The sequence below is a fragment of the Lissotriton helveticus genome, chromosome 4_1 (genome assembly GCF_964261635.1).
Source record: "Lissotriton helveticus chromosome 4_1, aLisHel1.1, whole genome shotgun sequence".
Lineage (NCBI taxonomy): Eukaryota > Metazoa > Chordata > Amphibia > Caudata > Salamandridae > Lissotriton > Lissotriton helveticus.
The window spans coordinates 92949724-92964049 of NC_136063.1; the positions used below are offsets into that span (position 1 = coordinate 92949724).

The following is a 14326-nucleotide window of genomic DNA, read 5'->3' on the forward strand; positions in this document are numbered from 1 at the left end:
AAAACATAACCCAGTGCACATTTTTGCCTTTGCAATACAGTTCTACCACATGAAGAATAATAAATTACCTGTTGTTGTATAATTTGGATATCCTGGGAAGGATCCGGTAACGTTATTGTAGACTGTTGGTGATGAATATTCTGTTGACAAGAAAAGACAGGAACGTTTGGCGACGTGATACTGGTGCAGGGGGCAGATACTTGACATTAGGGAACAGCTCTATAGACGCCATCTTAGGCAACGACACTGTCCACAACGAGAGAGAGCACAAAGCGAGAGGTAGACCATGTGATAAATCAGCAGTTCATTAATGGGTATTCCTCTAAATAAGCATGCGCGAGCGTGTAATAAATGTGACTGTAAGTCAGGCCTCTGTTTGTGCACCACCAAAAAATCCTGTATTTGATAAACCCCTAGCTAGTTGATATCTACCGAGAGGATAAATAATTAGTTTCTGATTACTAGCATCATTACAGCAATAAACCAAACATCACTGTGACTTCTTCCGATAAAAGCAGTTAATGAGCTTTGAGAGTTCTAATAAAGAGCTATAAGGTAATTAGAACATTCTGCCACTAGAGGGCAGAATGTTCTACCAAATAAAACAAAGGCCTCAGGAGTCCAGGCGATGTTTGCTCCTGGGGCCGTTGTTCACAGCAACAGCTGTGAAGGGCAACTCTGGAATATTGGAGTCCCAGGCTCTACTGGCCTGGAGCACTCCATTGTCTTCAGTGGAGCTCCCAACATTTCATTGTTCTAATAAAGAGCTAGAATGCTCATCGAGCTCACAGAATGTGCCTGCCATGGGAGACATGATGCAGGAGAAGACAGCTTTAGAATCCTTCCCCTCCCTGTTCATAGGTACATGAAAATGTTTTTTTTAATTTTTCCTCCTACAGCTTACTGAAATAAATCAACCCCATTTATATTCTTTTTAATTTGTTTATATTAGATGTTTAAATTCTTACAAGCCTGTGACAGTTAACAGTGTTCACTGTGTTGTTCTCACTGCTTTAGGTTGCTTATGTTAAGATATGTTTCAAATAACCTTGAAATCAGTCCTTTTTAAGGTATGCAGAACAATATTTTTATGGACAATAAATAGTTTTATATGTGTTATATCATTTATTTATAGTTCACTCGCAGTAAAGAAATATTGGGATGCCTGTTGCTGCACATTCAGTAAGTGAGCTGTAACTAATGACTACAAAGAAACAAAACAGATGTTCAAACATCAACTCCTTTGTAAAGATGCTCCAGTCAGATTTGGTAAATTAAAGTAGATTTATTCAGAGCAAGCAGGTACATCTCCTCACCACGATGCCTTGTCTGTAACTGTTATCCCTGAGATCTAGAATACTCACTCATTGGCACACAGCAACAGTAACCATAGTAATAGTCACTAAGGTAGCTGTGATGCCAAATCCTTCAGAGGGTTTATCTATAATTGACACACACATCAATGCATTGTAAATATGAGATTTGTCTGTAAATACCTTTGTGTACCTCTAAAAATATACTCTCATACACTTAAGTGGAAGATTAAAAAAACCTCAATGTCTAGCAAAGTGCTACTATTTTAAAATATTGATGTATTAGGTGATAGAGCAGATAGGTACCCTGAGTAAACAGATGTTAAAAGAAGATGCTGGACTTATGGATCTCTTACCTAACTATGTTTAGGCTCCTAAAAAATATATTATGCCTTAAATGCCTATATCTCCGCTCACACTTTTTATTCAGATAATATAATATATGCTAGGCTATTCACAAAGCCAAGTTAGGAACTTAAAATAAAGCCCTTTAAGAAATAATGTTAAAATAAATTAATTTATTTTAACTAGTTAAAAATATAAATAATTCTAATTTAATGTTTAAAATAATTTATAAAAATATTACAGATTTTAAATTTAATTATAGAATATATTAGTAACATGTTTGCATTTAAAAATGAATGTAACAATAAATGTTATTAAAGTACTTTTAATTAAACATGTACAGCAAATGGAATCATTATTAATGCATATTAACAGGCTAAACTGTTGTATAGATCTGCGGTGAAGGCCTACCAACGGGACATTCGTGCTGGAAAAAGGGTTTACCTTGCTGGGAGAATTGAGGCTGCCGCTAACTCCTGCAAGGAAATCTTTTCCATAGTGAGGGAATTTACAGCCCCTCGCTCGAATGTCGTCCATGATATGCCCCCTAAGTCTTGGGCGGCGGACCTTGCCAAGTTCTTCACGGACAAGATCAGGCTTATCCAGGATTCCCTTCACCTGGTGGCGCCTGCGGGTGCAACCTGGATAAGGGAGGACCTCCACCTTGCCGCCTCATCTGGTCCACTGCTGGCAGCTTTTCCTCCCCTGTCGGCCGCTGAGTCGTTAGGACTCTTGTGCGCTCTTAAATCTGGCTCGCCCTTGGACCCTTGTCCGGCAAAGTTTCTTGCGAGAATGGCGGAAGTCCTAAATCCTCTGGTCAACCCGCTGCTCAACCTTTCATTGAGCCAGGGTTTGGTCCCATTAGCCTGGAAGCAGGCTATGGTGATCCCCTTATTGAAAAAGCCTGGTCTTGATCCGGAGGCATTGGTCAATTATCGACCAATTTCACTCCTGCCTGCCTTGATGAAAATCTTGGAGAAGCACATTCAAATGGTGCTCTCCAATTTTTTGGAAGGGCATGAGCTTTTGCATCCGTCCCAGTCAGGCTTCCGCCCTAGTCTCAGTACCGAGACCGCACTTCTGGAGGTGTCAGAAGACATCAAAGGAGTTTTGGACTCCGGAGGCAGGGCCATGCTGGTCATGTTGGACCTGTCGGCGGCATTTGACACCGTCCCCCATGAACGCCTGCTCTCGAGACTTTTCGAGATAGGCCTCAGGGGGACGGTGCTCAGCTGGTTTTCTTCATTTCTAGCCGACCGCCGACAAACGGTCTGGACCACGCCGGATTCTGCTGTGATGCCGCCTCTGGGTGTTGGGGTCCCTCAGGGCTCTATTTTGAGCCCGACCCTATTTAACATCTTCATGACCCCTTTGGCGGCTCTGGCGGAGTCTTGCGGGGCCCGGATCGTGTCCTACGCTGACGACACTCAGCTCCTCTTCTCCTGTGAGAGGGGAGGAGATTTTAATGGGGAGAGCATCCGGGAGTGCCTTGGGGCTGTCTTCAGATGGTTTAATCTGGGTGGCCTCAAGTGCAACCCCGAGAAATCTGAGGTGCTCTTCTTCGGGTGTACGTCTGAGCCTGACTGGCATGACTGGTGGCCTATAGGCATGTCTCCCCCTTCTGCTCCATCTGCAGTGGCCAAGAATCTGGGTGTCAAGATGGACAAGGGTCTGTCAATGAGAGCCCAGATTCTGGGGGTGACGGGCACCTGCTTTGGTCTCCTGAAGGTATTAAGGAAGTTTCTACCCCTGTTATCGGAAGAACACCGGAAACTGACTGTGCAGGCTCTGATCGGGTCCAGGTTGGACTATGCCAACGTCCTATACCTGGGCCTGCCGGAGTATCTGCTACAGCGCCTTCAGGTGACGCAAAATGCGGCGGCGAGAGCCATCTATGGTCTTAATAGGCGAGCTAGGGCGTCATGCCTCTTGCAGGCCTTGCACTGGCTGCCTATTCGTAAGCGCATTATCTTTAAGACGCTGACTCTGACCTATAAGGCCCTACACTCTGGAGGTGCGAAGTACCTCCAAAGGAGAGTGTCCTTTTATCAACCGGCACGGGCACTTAGATCAGAGTCACAGTTTCTGGCAGTTGTACCGCGTATTCAAAAAGCCCGCATTGGGGGTCGCTCCTTTGGTCTGCGTGCCCCCCAGCTGTGGAATGCTCTGCCACTGACACTTCGTGGTGCCACGAGTTTACTGGCTTTCAGGAAAGGTCTTAAAACCTGGCTGTTTACTTTATAGGTTTCTTTTTTGGTTTATCACATCTTTGTTTTGCTTTGTTGTCGTGTTGTGTTACCTACTGTAGGTCTCGCTGTGAAAGCGCCAGGATACTCTTTTTGAGTCGCTGTGCGCTATAAAAATAAAATGTAACATAACATAACATAACATATTAAAAATTATTCCTTTTACTTCAGGTAGGAACATGTTTTAAATGAAGTTTTTGAAAAAAAATATTTATTGTATTTACATTAACCTCTTGCGTGCTCATGACGAGGTCAACTCATCATGAGCCACGGCGCTCCGGTGCTCATGACGAGCTGAGCTCGTCATGACCGCGCCCGATCCGTGGAACGCTCGCACGCTGGGCTGATTCCCCTGCTGTGCTGAACGTTCCATTGGAACGGGCAAGGTCATGACGAGCTCAGCTCGTCATGAGCACCGGAGCACCGTGGCTCATGACGAGCTGACCTCGTCATGAGCATGGGGGTGCTGTACGCGCCTCCCCCTGCCCCCCAGCACAGCGGGGGAATCCCGCCAGCGGCGAAGGGGTTAATTAAAGATTTAATTCAACTTAAAAGTGCCGTAGCTCAAGCAGTATCTGCAGATCCCCAGCAGAGATCCGTCACCTGTTAGGTGGACAGAGAAGCGCAATGCCCTTTTTTGATTGTCTGCAAACGTTTGCCTGCAGCAGCTGCACCATCGACTGGGAGCACCAACTGGTGTCTGCACCATCAGCCATGTAAAAGGGACGACAGACCAAGATTTGGTGCAGCAGGGCACACATTTTAACAGTCCCTTGCTGCCTGTGACATGCATTAACACAACAGCTCCATAAGGCAGGGTTATGGATCCCTACTAAGACCACACCTAGGACCACAGGTGGTTTCAGCCATGTCGATAGAAATGTTAAGATGACACAGAGTCCTCATCGTCAATGTATACTGCTCAACATTCGCTCACTGGTCAAACATAAGTACCAGTCTGAATGCTTGCTGCAGCTTTCTAACCCGGACATAGTATTCCTGACAGAGACCTGGACAACCGTGGCCTCTGATCCTGACTGGAATACTAAACTCCCTGGTGGCTATTCAGTGATCAACCAAGACAGGACAGGGAACAAAGGAGGGGGGATAGCTATAATCCATCGCAACCATCTAAATGTGCGAGTAGAATCAATTTCTCAACTTCCAGCTGAGGCTATGCTGTTTACGTATAAAATAAATAACACCTGTACTTTTATGGCTTTCTCTTATATAGGGTCTAGAGCAGCCTTCATGCAAGCCCTTCGGACCTTACTCGAATCCTGCTTAGAATCCTCCTCGCTCACTATCCTGGGCAACTTCAATTTTCACTTAGAACTAAATAATAATTCAGACCCCATTAGGCTACTTGATAATTTAGCTGCTTATGGCCTAACTCAAATAGTGTCAGAACCTACTCACTCAGCCAGCCATACACTAGATGGCATATTCTCCAACAACCCTGATATCACTTTGATCAAAACCTCCTCATTACCTTGGACCAATTATAAGGCTGTATATTTTAATATCAATATCACTCAGCCTAACCAATCCATCCCAAACAAACCATCCATCGTAAAAAAAACTCGTTCTTGGAATAAAATACGAGGGAACAAAATAGAACATGCTCTAAACATTTGCCCTCCTTTATTTGCTACTGATAACAATGGGTTTGACAATTGGCTAGGAGCAGCATTCAAACAGGTAGTGCCTAAAACAACTGGAAGAAGAAGGTATGGTCAGGATCTTAAAAGTGTTAAAGCCAAACGTAGGAGAACTGAACATATATGGAGATCTGACTATAGTAAGGAGCACAGATCGGCATACAACCTAGCCTTAGAACAAAATAAGAAGGCCATTATTAAAGCCAAATCAGCCTACCTTACAACAAAAATTGAGTGGGCTAACAACTCCTCTAAGGAACTTTTTTAATCCATGCAAGTGTTATCTAAGCAGCAGAAGGCCAATTGGTTCATTATTATATAATATTAAGTTGGTAATTTATTTTAATCAATATTTTCTTGGTATTGATATTGAATTAATTTTTATTAATATATTTAATCTTTACTTTCCCTACTGTTGCACTCTTTGGAGTGGGAATAGTAATTTTTACCCCTACGCTATCCAACGCTTTCCCTACTGTAGCATTCACTGGAGTGGGAATAGTAATTTCTAACCCCTCCGCTATCCAACACTTTCCCTACTGTTGCACTCACTGGAGTGGGAATAGTAATTTTTACCCCTACGCTATCCAACGCTTTCCCCAATGTTGTACTCTCTGGAGTGGGAATAGTAATGTTTACCCCTACGCTATCCAACGCTTTCCCTACTGTTGCACTCTCTGGAGTGGGAATAGTAATTTTTACCCCTATGCTATCCAACGCTTTCCCTACGGTTGCACTCACTGGAGTGGGAATAGAAATTTTATCCCCCCCCTGCTATCCAACGCTTTCTGTACTGTTGCACTCACTTGAGTGGGAATAGTAATTTTTACCCCTACGCTATCCAACGCTTTCCCTACTGTTGCACTCTCTGGACTGAGAATAGTAATTTTTACCCTCCTGTTATCCAACGCTTTCCCTACCGTTGCACTCTCTGGAGTGAGAATAGTAATTTTTACCTCTCGCTATCCAACGCTTTCCCTACTGTTGCACTCACTGTATATAGTATAAAGTATACAAGAGGGTCTCGATGCTCGACCTAAAAACGGATGGCCCAGTAAGAGTTTCTTAAGTTAAGATTTAAGGTGTTTTTGGGAGGTGCAAAACAAATTCTCTTCAGTAAATGGTATTTTGTGGAGAGGTGATATAGCTGTTCCTCCCATTCATTTAAGAAATGCTACTTTCAAGATGTGTCATGAGGGTCATGGTGGCATCTTTAGGAATAAGCAGTCTGTTAAAAATGGTTAATTGTGGCCTGGCTTGGACATACTATTTGAACGCACTGTTACGAATTGTGTTGTTTGGGCAAATGCAGACAAGTCTCTCAAGACCCTGAGACCCAACATGAGTGTTTCCTTTAGGAAACCACTCCTGTAGACATTATGGGCCCTTGGTAATGGGTCTATGTATATTATTTCAGCCATTGATGTGTTTTCAAGATGGTCCGTTGTCAAGGTTGTGGACAAAGTGGATACGGATGCTGTATTGCTTTTTCAAGTTCAAGTTCAAGTTCAAACATTTGTATAGCACACTACTCACCCAGAGGGTCTCAAGGCGCTTGAGGGAGGGGAGGTACTTTACTTATCGAATATCAAAGTTTTTAGTTGTTTTCTGAAGGAGAGGTGGTTCTGTGTAAGGCGGAGGTGGATGGGGAGAGAATTCCAGGTCTTGGCCGCTAAGTAGGAGAAGGATCTTCCCCCCAAGGTGGATGTTTGGATGCGTGGAATTGCGGCGAGGGCTTGATTGGACGATCGTAGTTGGTGGGAGGGGGTGTAAAAGGACAGGCGCGTGTTGAGGTATTCGGGTCCTAGGTCGTAGAGCGCTTTGTGTGCGTGGGTGAGGAGACGGAATGTTATTCTTTTGTTGACGGGGAGCCAGTGGAGGTCTTTCAGGTGACCGGAAATGTGAGCTTGGCGGGGGATGTCTAGGATGAGTCTGGCTGAGGCGTTTTGGATGCGTTGGAGTTTTTTCTGTATTTTGGCTGTGGTTCCGGCGTAAAGGGTGTTTCCGTAGTCCAGTCGGCTTGTGACCAGTGCATGGGTGACCGTCTTTCTTGTTTCGGTGGGGATCCAATGGAAGATTTTTTTGAGCATACGTAGGATGTTGAAGCATGATGATGAGACGGCGTTGACTTGTCTGGTCATCGAGAGGGAGGAGTCCAGGATGAATCCAAGGTTACGTGCGTGGTCCGTTGGAGTGGGTGCGTTTCCCAGGGCCGGTGGCCACCATGAGTCGTCCCAGGCGGAGGGGGATGATCCTAAGATGAAGACTTCCGTTTTGTCCGAGTTCAGTTTTAAACGGCTGTTCTTCGGCTACTTCTTTCATCCCTTCATGTAGGTTGGTTTTGGCGGTGTTTGGGTCTTTGGTGAGGGAGAGGATCAGCTGGGTGTCGTCTGCGTAGGAGATGATGTTGAGGTTGTGTTGGCGCGCGATGGATGCGAGGGGACTCATGTATACGTTGAAGAGGGTGGGACTGAGTGATGATCCTTGTGGTACGCCGCAGATGACTTCGGTGGCCTTTGATATAAAAGGGGGGAGGCGGACTCTCTGGGTTCTTCCGGCGAGGAACGAGATGATCCAGTCCAATGCTTTTCCTTGTATTCCGACGTTGCTGAGGCGTTGTATAAGGGTACTGTGACAGACTGTGTCGAAGGATGCGGAGAAGTCAAGTAGGATGAGGGCAACTGTTTCTCCGTTGTCCAATAGAGTTCAAATGTCGTCTGTTGCTGTGATGAGGGCGGGCTCGGTGCTGTGCTTGGCTCGAAAGCCGGACTGTGAAGGGTCGAGGGATTTGTTGGATTCGAGGAAGGCGGTGAGCTGACTGTTGACGGCTTTCTCAATGACTTTGGCAGGGAATGGGAGGAGCGAAATGGGGAGGTAGTTCTTAAGTCCAGTGGGGTCTGCTGTGGGTTTCTTCAGGAGGGCGCTGAGTTCGGCATGCTTCCAGCTTTCCGGGAAGGTAGCGGTGTTGAGGGAGCAATTGATGACGTCTCGTTTTTAAGATAGTATTTTCACAGAGGAGGGGATTCCCACACAAATCATCCTAGACAATGGTGTACAGTTTTTATCTTTCAAAGCAAAGAATCACTTTGATAGATTTGGTTTGAAACATCTTACTACATCCTTATATAATCCCATTGGCAAGGGTATGATTGAGCGCTTCAACAGGGTACTCAAGGGTGCAGTCCAATCTGACGGCGTGAATGATGATGCTTGGAAATTACATGTTCACAAAACAATTTGGACGTATCGCACCACTATTAATGATATGACTGGATGCACCCCTTTTGAAAATTATAAGGGGAAGAGTTGCTAGGACAAAAAGGAATCCTGCATGGATGGTGGTGAGTTCTTGCACCAACATGAATTCGGATGGTGTGAGGCGCAAGATCAAGGACACTCATGAATTGTACAAGTCTGTGTTTGAGCGTAGGAGAGGTTCTAAGGTGAACACCAAAATTGAGGTTGTCATGTTAGTCAAGGTCAACCAACCATGAAGAGTTAAAAAAGGAGTTAGTTAATTTTTAGAACAATTTTGAAGCGACAAATGTTTTGAAAATTGCATTTAAACTAATTGATGGCAAGGTGTGGAACCTCAAACGTATTGCTATCCTCGGAGGAGACAAAAGAAGTCATGTCAAACCCCTTTTTGTGTTGGAAATGACATTTGGAGTGACACTGAATCTCTCATTGAGAATAAGGAACTAGAGAACACACTCATGGATACCACTCTGGGTGAGCCTAATAATGACATTGGTACCAATTCCGTGGAGGAGGGAAGGAATAGTTTGAACATGATGGTCAAAAGAATCAGGAGGAAACAAATACAATTAAAAGGGGGGAGATGTGTTATGTTTATGGCTTGAGTGTAAGTGGCGTGTGCAGGCTGTTAAGTTTACATTCTACATTGCAGCTTGGAATGTAAGCTCTGTATCTTGACAGTTGCTGTGACAAGCCACATAGAGCTGGAGGTTGTTCCTGTGGGTGGGGTAAATTTGGAATAAAGTATTTATTTTTCATTCCTTTGTTTGTGGAGTACTTTACACTCCCTTCATCAACTGCGCCCACATACCTATGTTCCTTAAGCAGAGTACAAATAAAGACGGAGTGGACTGTCAGTGGAGTTGATATGTGAATGATGTTAGAGGCACAATTTTAATGGAATGTTACAAAAATACTTTGTTTAATTAAATGTAAATTGTCTGAAAATTGCCTGGAATTAACTGTATTTTTGGATTTTCAGATATGGACAAAGGACCTTTCTCCGAACATTCTGTGTACAAATAGTTTTCTCAATTCTGTTATCAACGTTTTTGTTATTGTCCAATTTGAGAAGTAGATCAAGTTTGGCTCTGGGCATTTTGTAGTTCTTATTAGATCATAAAACATGGAATAAGCAGAAAGCATGTCTTTCATATGTACAATTTATAGGATTATAATTTATATGATCTAATTATAAAATCATTAAATTCTATCAAAGTTTAAATGTCTGCACCTGTATCGTTACAGGTGTAAACATTCTATAGTTTTAAGTATGAATGACTTTGAATTAGAAACTCATATCCTTTCTATGCAGCATTTTATGACGAAATACAACTTTCCTTAAAGTTTGTGCATTTTATTTTAAAACCCATAAACCCTAAGTATTTTTGATATAAGTATATGATGGATGCAATGTTGACCAGTGAGTCTAATAAAATACAATTTGCTGTGAGTGAGGAGTAACAGCAAAAATACATCAACTTTTAGACAGATAAACACTTGTAACTGCTGATCTGTTACCACTTGTGGAGAAGTGTGGCTCAATGATTAGAGCGGCAGACCCTGATGCAGAGGTCTAGCCTGGGACCAGGGTTCAATTCCCCACCTTGGCGGGTCTTGGGCTCAAAATTCCATGGACCTGATAATTCTCGCCTCGGTGCCTATTCCAATCATGGAGTCCCACTCTGCAACTCTGGGCAATAGCTTGCTTAATCTCCACAATGGCCCCCACAATGCTAAGGATGCCTGGCCTCCACCTTGGGGGTACCCAGGAGTGGACACCTCACAGGGAAAGCCAGGATGGGTTCCACAGTGGTATTCGTACAAGCGCCTTGAGACCCTTGCGGGTGCGTAGTGCGCTATACAAATATCAATTTACATTTATTTTTTTTACTAAGAGAGCTCTGCTCTTCAAGCAAAAAGTAGAAGGGTCAGGGCAGATCCCATAAGAGCATTTGAAATATTTAGGGATTTTTAATAAAAACTTAGACTTCCTTAATTCACAACAAAGTTCAAGCTTTGTTACCTGGCATTGTCCAGTCGCTAGTTTCTGAGGGAATTTCTGTGGTTTCAGTGGTAGAAGCTGTAGATGGATCCGGATCCACCAGTGCCGTATCTAGATGTTTAGGGGGTGAAAACAAATGCTGTAAATTCATCCTTTCTTTACATTGATCATAGAGACAAAAGGAGTGGAAGACCATGATGATAACCCATGAGGCCATGTCTTCTCCAGTAGTTGTACCATTGATAACTTGGTGTAACCTTTGATTGGTATTATGGTGCCCTTTGATTAGTTGCTAGTGACTGAGCTATTTTTGCTGGGGTTAGTAGATTACTTCTCCAAGTGAGGGGTTGTGAAGTTAGTGAGTACAGTCACTGTTATAACAGTGATGACGGAAGAGTTGCATGGGATGATTTGCCCCAAGCGCTAATAAATGACAATTGGGTACATCTGATAAGCTGAAGGTGTATGTAAGTTACATTTACTTTTTTGTGGGTGCACTATACAGTGCCTAATGTCATTACTGTGGTTGAGAGGGGGGATGGGAGATGGAGCGTAGAGATATTTAAGTAAAAGGAAAAAAACACAAGATGAGGTATATGAATATCAAACTGCTTCAAACCTGAATAATGCTAAACTTGAATTTTCTGTAGAGGATAAAGGGCAATTCAAATTCACAGAACCCAAGAGGATTGTAGCTGTGGCAATATATGTGGTTGTACTTGAAATTGAGCGCGATTTGCTACCAAAGGGGCTGAAGGAAAATGGGTAGGAGAAGTGGAGAAGGAGAAAGTGGAGTGGATTCGGGATGGGACAGGTTTACACCGTGAAGCAAATTATGGGGTGTGTTACATCTCCTTTGGACAATTTATTTCTCATGTTCGAGGTTTGTATATGGTTTGACTTCTCCAGTCCCCTGCATTTCCTTGTACTCTTGTTCCTTTTACTGCTTTCGTTAGTCTGTGTATAGGGACGTGTCATAATTAATTACTCTTAGCTAAAGACTCAAGCTGACTTCCTCTTCACGGCTGGGATGTTCCTCAGGACACACAGAATGTGGACTGTGTTTGGTTTTTATGTTGAAGCCTGCCAGACAATGCAGCAGTCGAGCTGTTGAAGACTTATTGGGGACATGTGAATAGGTTTCTATTGGCTTTTTGTTTTGTCACTTTTGTTTTCATACTGGTTTTAAGTTTTTTTTTGTCCGTCCGAGTAGTCTGTGTCGCTTCCGCCGAGCGTGGCATGTTTACCACCTCTCTGATTGGCTCCTTGTATCCTAACTCACAAGTGTCTGCATTTCGAGAGCTTTTTATCTTGTTCTAAAATCACTCCTTGAGAGTGAACACCTTTTTCCTTTGAGCCTCTCTCAGCGTGCAGTTACAGACTCTCCCTTCCACTTGTTCTCCCATGTACTATCAGTTTTTAATAATGTAATCTAGTGTCTTTCCTATACTTCTACCTGCATATTTAATTTCTCACTGTTAACACTACCATTATTTAACAAACATAAAGTACCCTTTTCTCAAGCATTCTATGAAAATGCATGCATTTATGCTATACAGTGTATTTCTAAATTCTCTCAGCCTCACTTCCTTTAGTAATATTATTAAAATGTAATTTACCACAACTTTATCCTTTGCGCCACCCTTATGTAAGTTTTCGATTTTCTACAGCTACAATCTTCGAGCCGCTCTCCTGTGCGCTTTAACTCAACATTAAGCTCTCTAGTCTGTTCGCTTCCACTTCCCCTGGTGTTTCTCAGCCTCAGCTTGCTGCAGTCCACACCTGCTCTTTGCTGCCTCCACCACACACGGCCCTGCGTTGCTTCCCCCGCCCTTCTGTTGCTTCCCTGTCCTCCATGATAATGCTCTCCATATTGCCCCCACCTCTGCATTCTTTCCTCCACATGCAATCACTTCCCCACCTGCTACCAAAGATGTGTCTGTACATAAAAGTCTTGCTTATATCAAAAACGGATGGCCCAGTAAGAGTTTCTTACGTTCAGATTTAAGGTGTTTTTGGGAGGTGCAAAACAAATTATCTTCAGTAAATGGTATTTTGTGGAGAGGTGATATAGCGGTTCCTCCCATTCATTTAAGAAATGCTATTAGCATGCTGTGTCATGAGGGTCATGGTGGCATCTTTAGGACTAAGCAGTCTGTTAAAAATGGTTCATTGTGGCCTGGAATGGACATACCATTTGTACGCACTGTTATGAATTGTGTTGTTTGGGTAAATGCAGACAAGTCTCTTGAGACCCTGCGACACAACATCAGTGTTTCCTTTGGGAAACCCCAGCTGTAGACTTTATCGGCCCTTGCTAATGGGTCTATGTATATTATTTCAGCCATTGATGTGTTTTCAAGATGGTCCGTTGTCAAGGTTGTGGACAAAGTGGATACGGATGCTGTATTGTTTTTTAAGATAGTATTTTCACAGAGGAGGGGAGTCCCACACAAATCACCCCAGACAATGGTGTACAGTTTTTATCTTTCAAAGCAAAGAATTACTTTGATAGATTTGGTTTGAAACATCTTACTACATCCTTATATAATCGCAGTGGCAAGGGCATGATTGAGCGCTTCAACAGGGTACTCAAGGGTGCAGTCCAATCTGCCGGCGTGAATGATGATGATTGGGAATTACATGTTCACAAAACAGTTTGGAAGTATGCCACCACTATTACTGATATGACTGGATGCACCCCTTTTGAAATTATAAGGGGAAGAGTTGCTAGGACAAAAAGGAATCCTGCATGGATGGTGGTGAGTTTTTGCACCAACATGAATTCGGATTGTGTGAGGCGCAAGATCAATGACACTCATGAATTGTACAAGTCTGTGTATGATCGTAGGAGAGGTTCTAAGGTGAACACCAAAATTGAGGTTGTCATGTAAGTCAGGGTCAAGCAACCATGAAGAGTTAAAAAAGGAGTTAGTTAAATTTTAGAACCTTTTGAAGTGACAAATGTTTTGAAAAATGCATTTAAACTAATTGATGGCAAGGTGTAGAACCTCAAACGTATTGCTATCCTCAGAGGAGACAAAAGTAGTCATGTCAAACCCCTTTTTGTGTTGAAAATGACATTTGGAGTGACACTGAATCTCTCATTGAGAATAAGGAAGTAGAGAATACACTCATGGATACCACTCTCGGTGAGCCTAATAATGACATTGGTAACAGTTCCGTGGAGGAGGGAAGGAATAGTTTGAACGTGATGGTTAAAAGAATCAGGAGGAAACCTTCATGGATGTCAGATTATGCATCTTGAATCCTTCTTATTGAATTTACATGCTGCAACTTGGTATGTTATTTTTTTAATGTATACATTACTATTATTGTACTATCTTTATTGCATTTACATTGTTACTTTTTAAAGAAAAAAATAAAATTAAAAGGGGGGAGATGTGTTATGTTTATGGCTTGAGTGTAAGTGGCTTGTGCAGGCTGTTAAGTTTACATTCTACATTGCAGCTTGGAATGTAAGCTCTGTCTCTTGAC

General features: G+C 43.1%; 1 protein-coding gene across 1 annotated transcript in view; it reads right to left on the bottom strand.

Annotated features, from left to right (window-relative positions):
- Nucleotides 1-14326, bottom strand: part of LOC144828385 (uncharacterized) — a 169439-nt gene that overhangs the window by 68017 nt on the left and 87096 nt on the right. Inside the window, exons 7-8 of the mRNA XM_078686498.1 lie at nucleotides 10850-10939; nucleotides 69-140 (exon numbers count right to left, since the gene is read on the bottom strand). Of these exons, the coding sequence (XP_078542624.1) occupies nucleotides 69-140; nucleotides 10850-10939 (162 nt within the window). The remainder of the gene's footprint in view (nucleotides 1-68; nucleotides 141-10849; nucleotides 10940-14326) is intronic.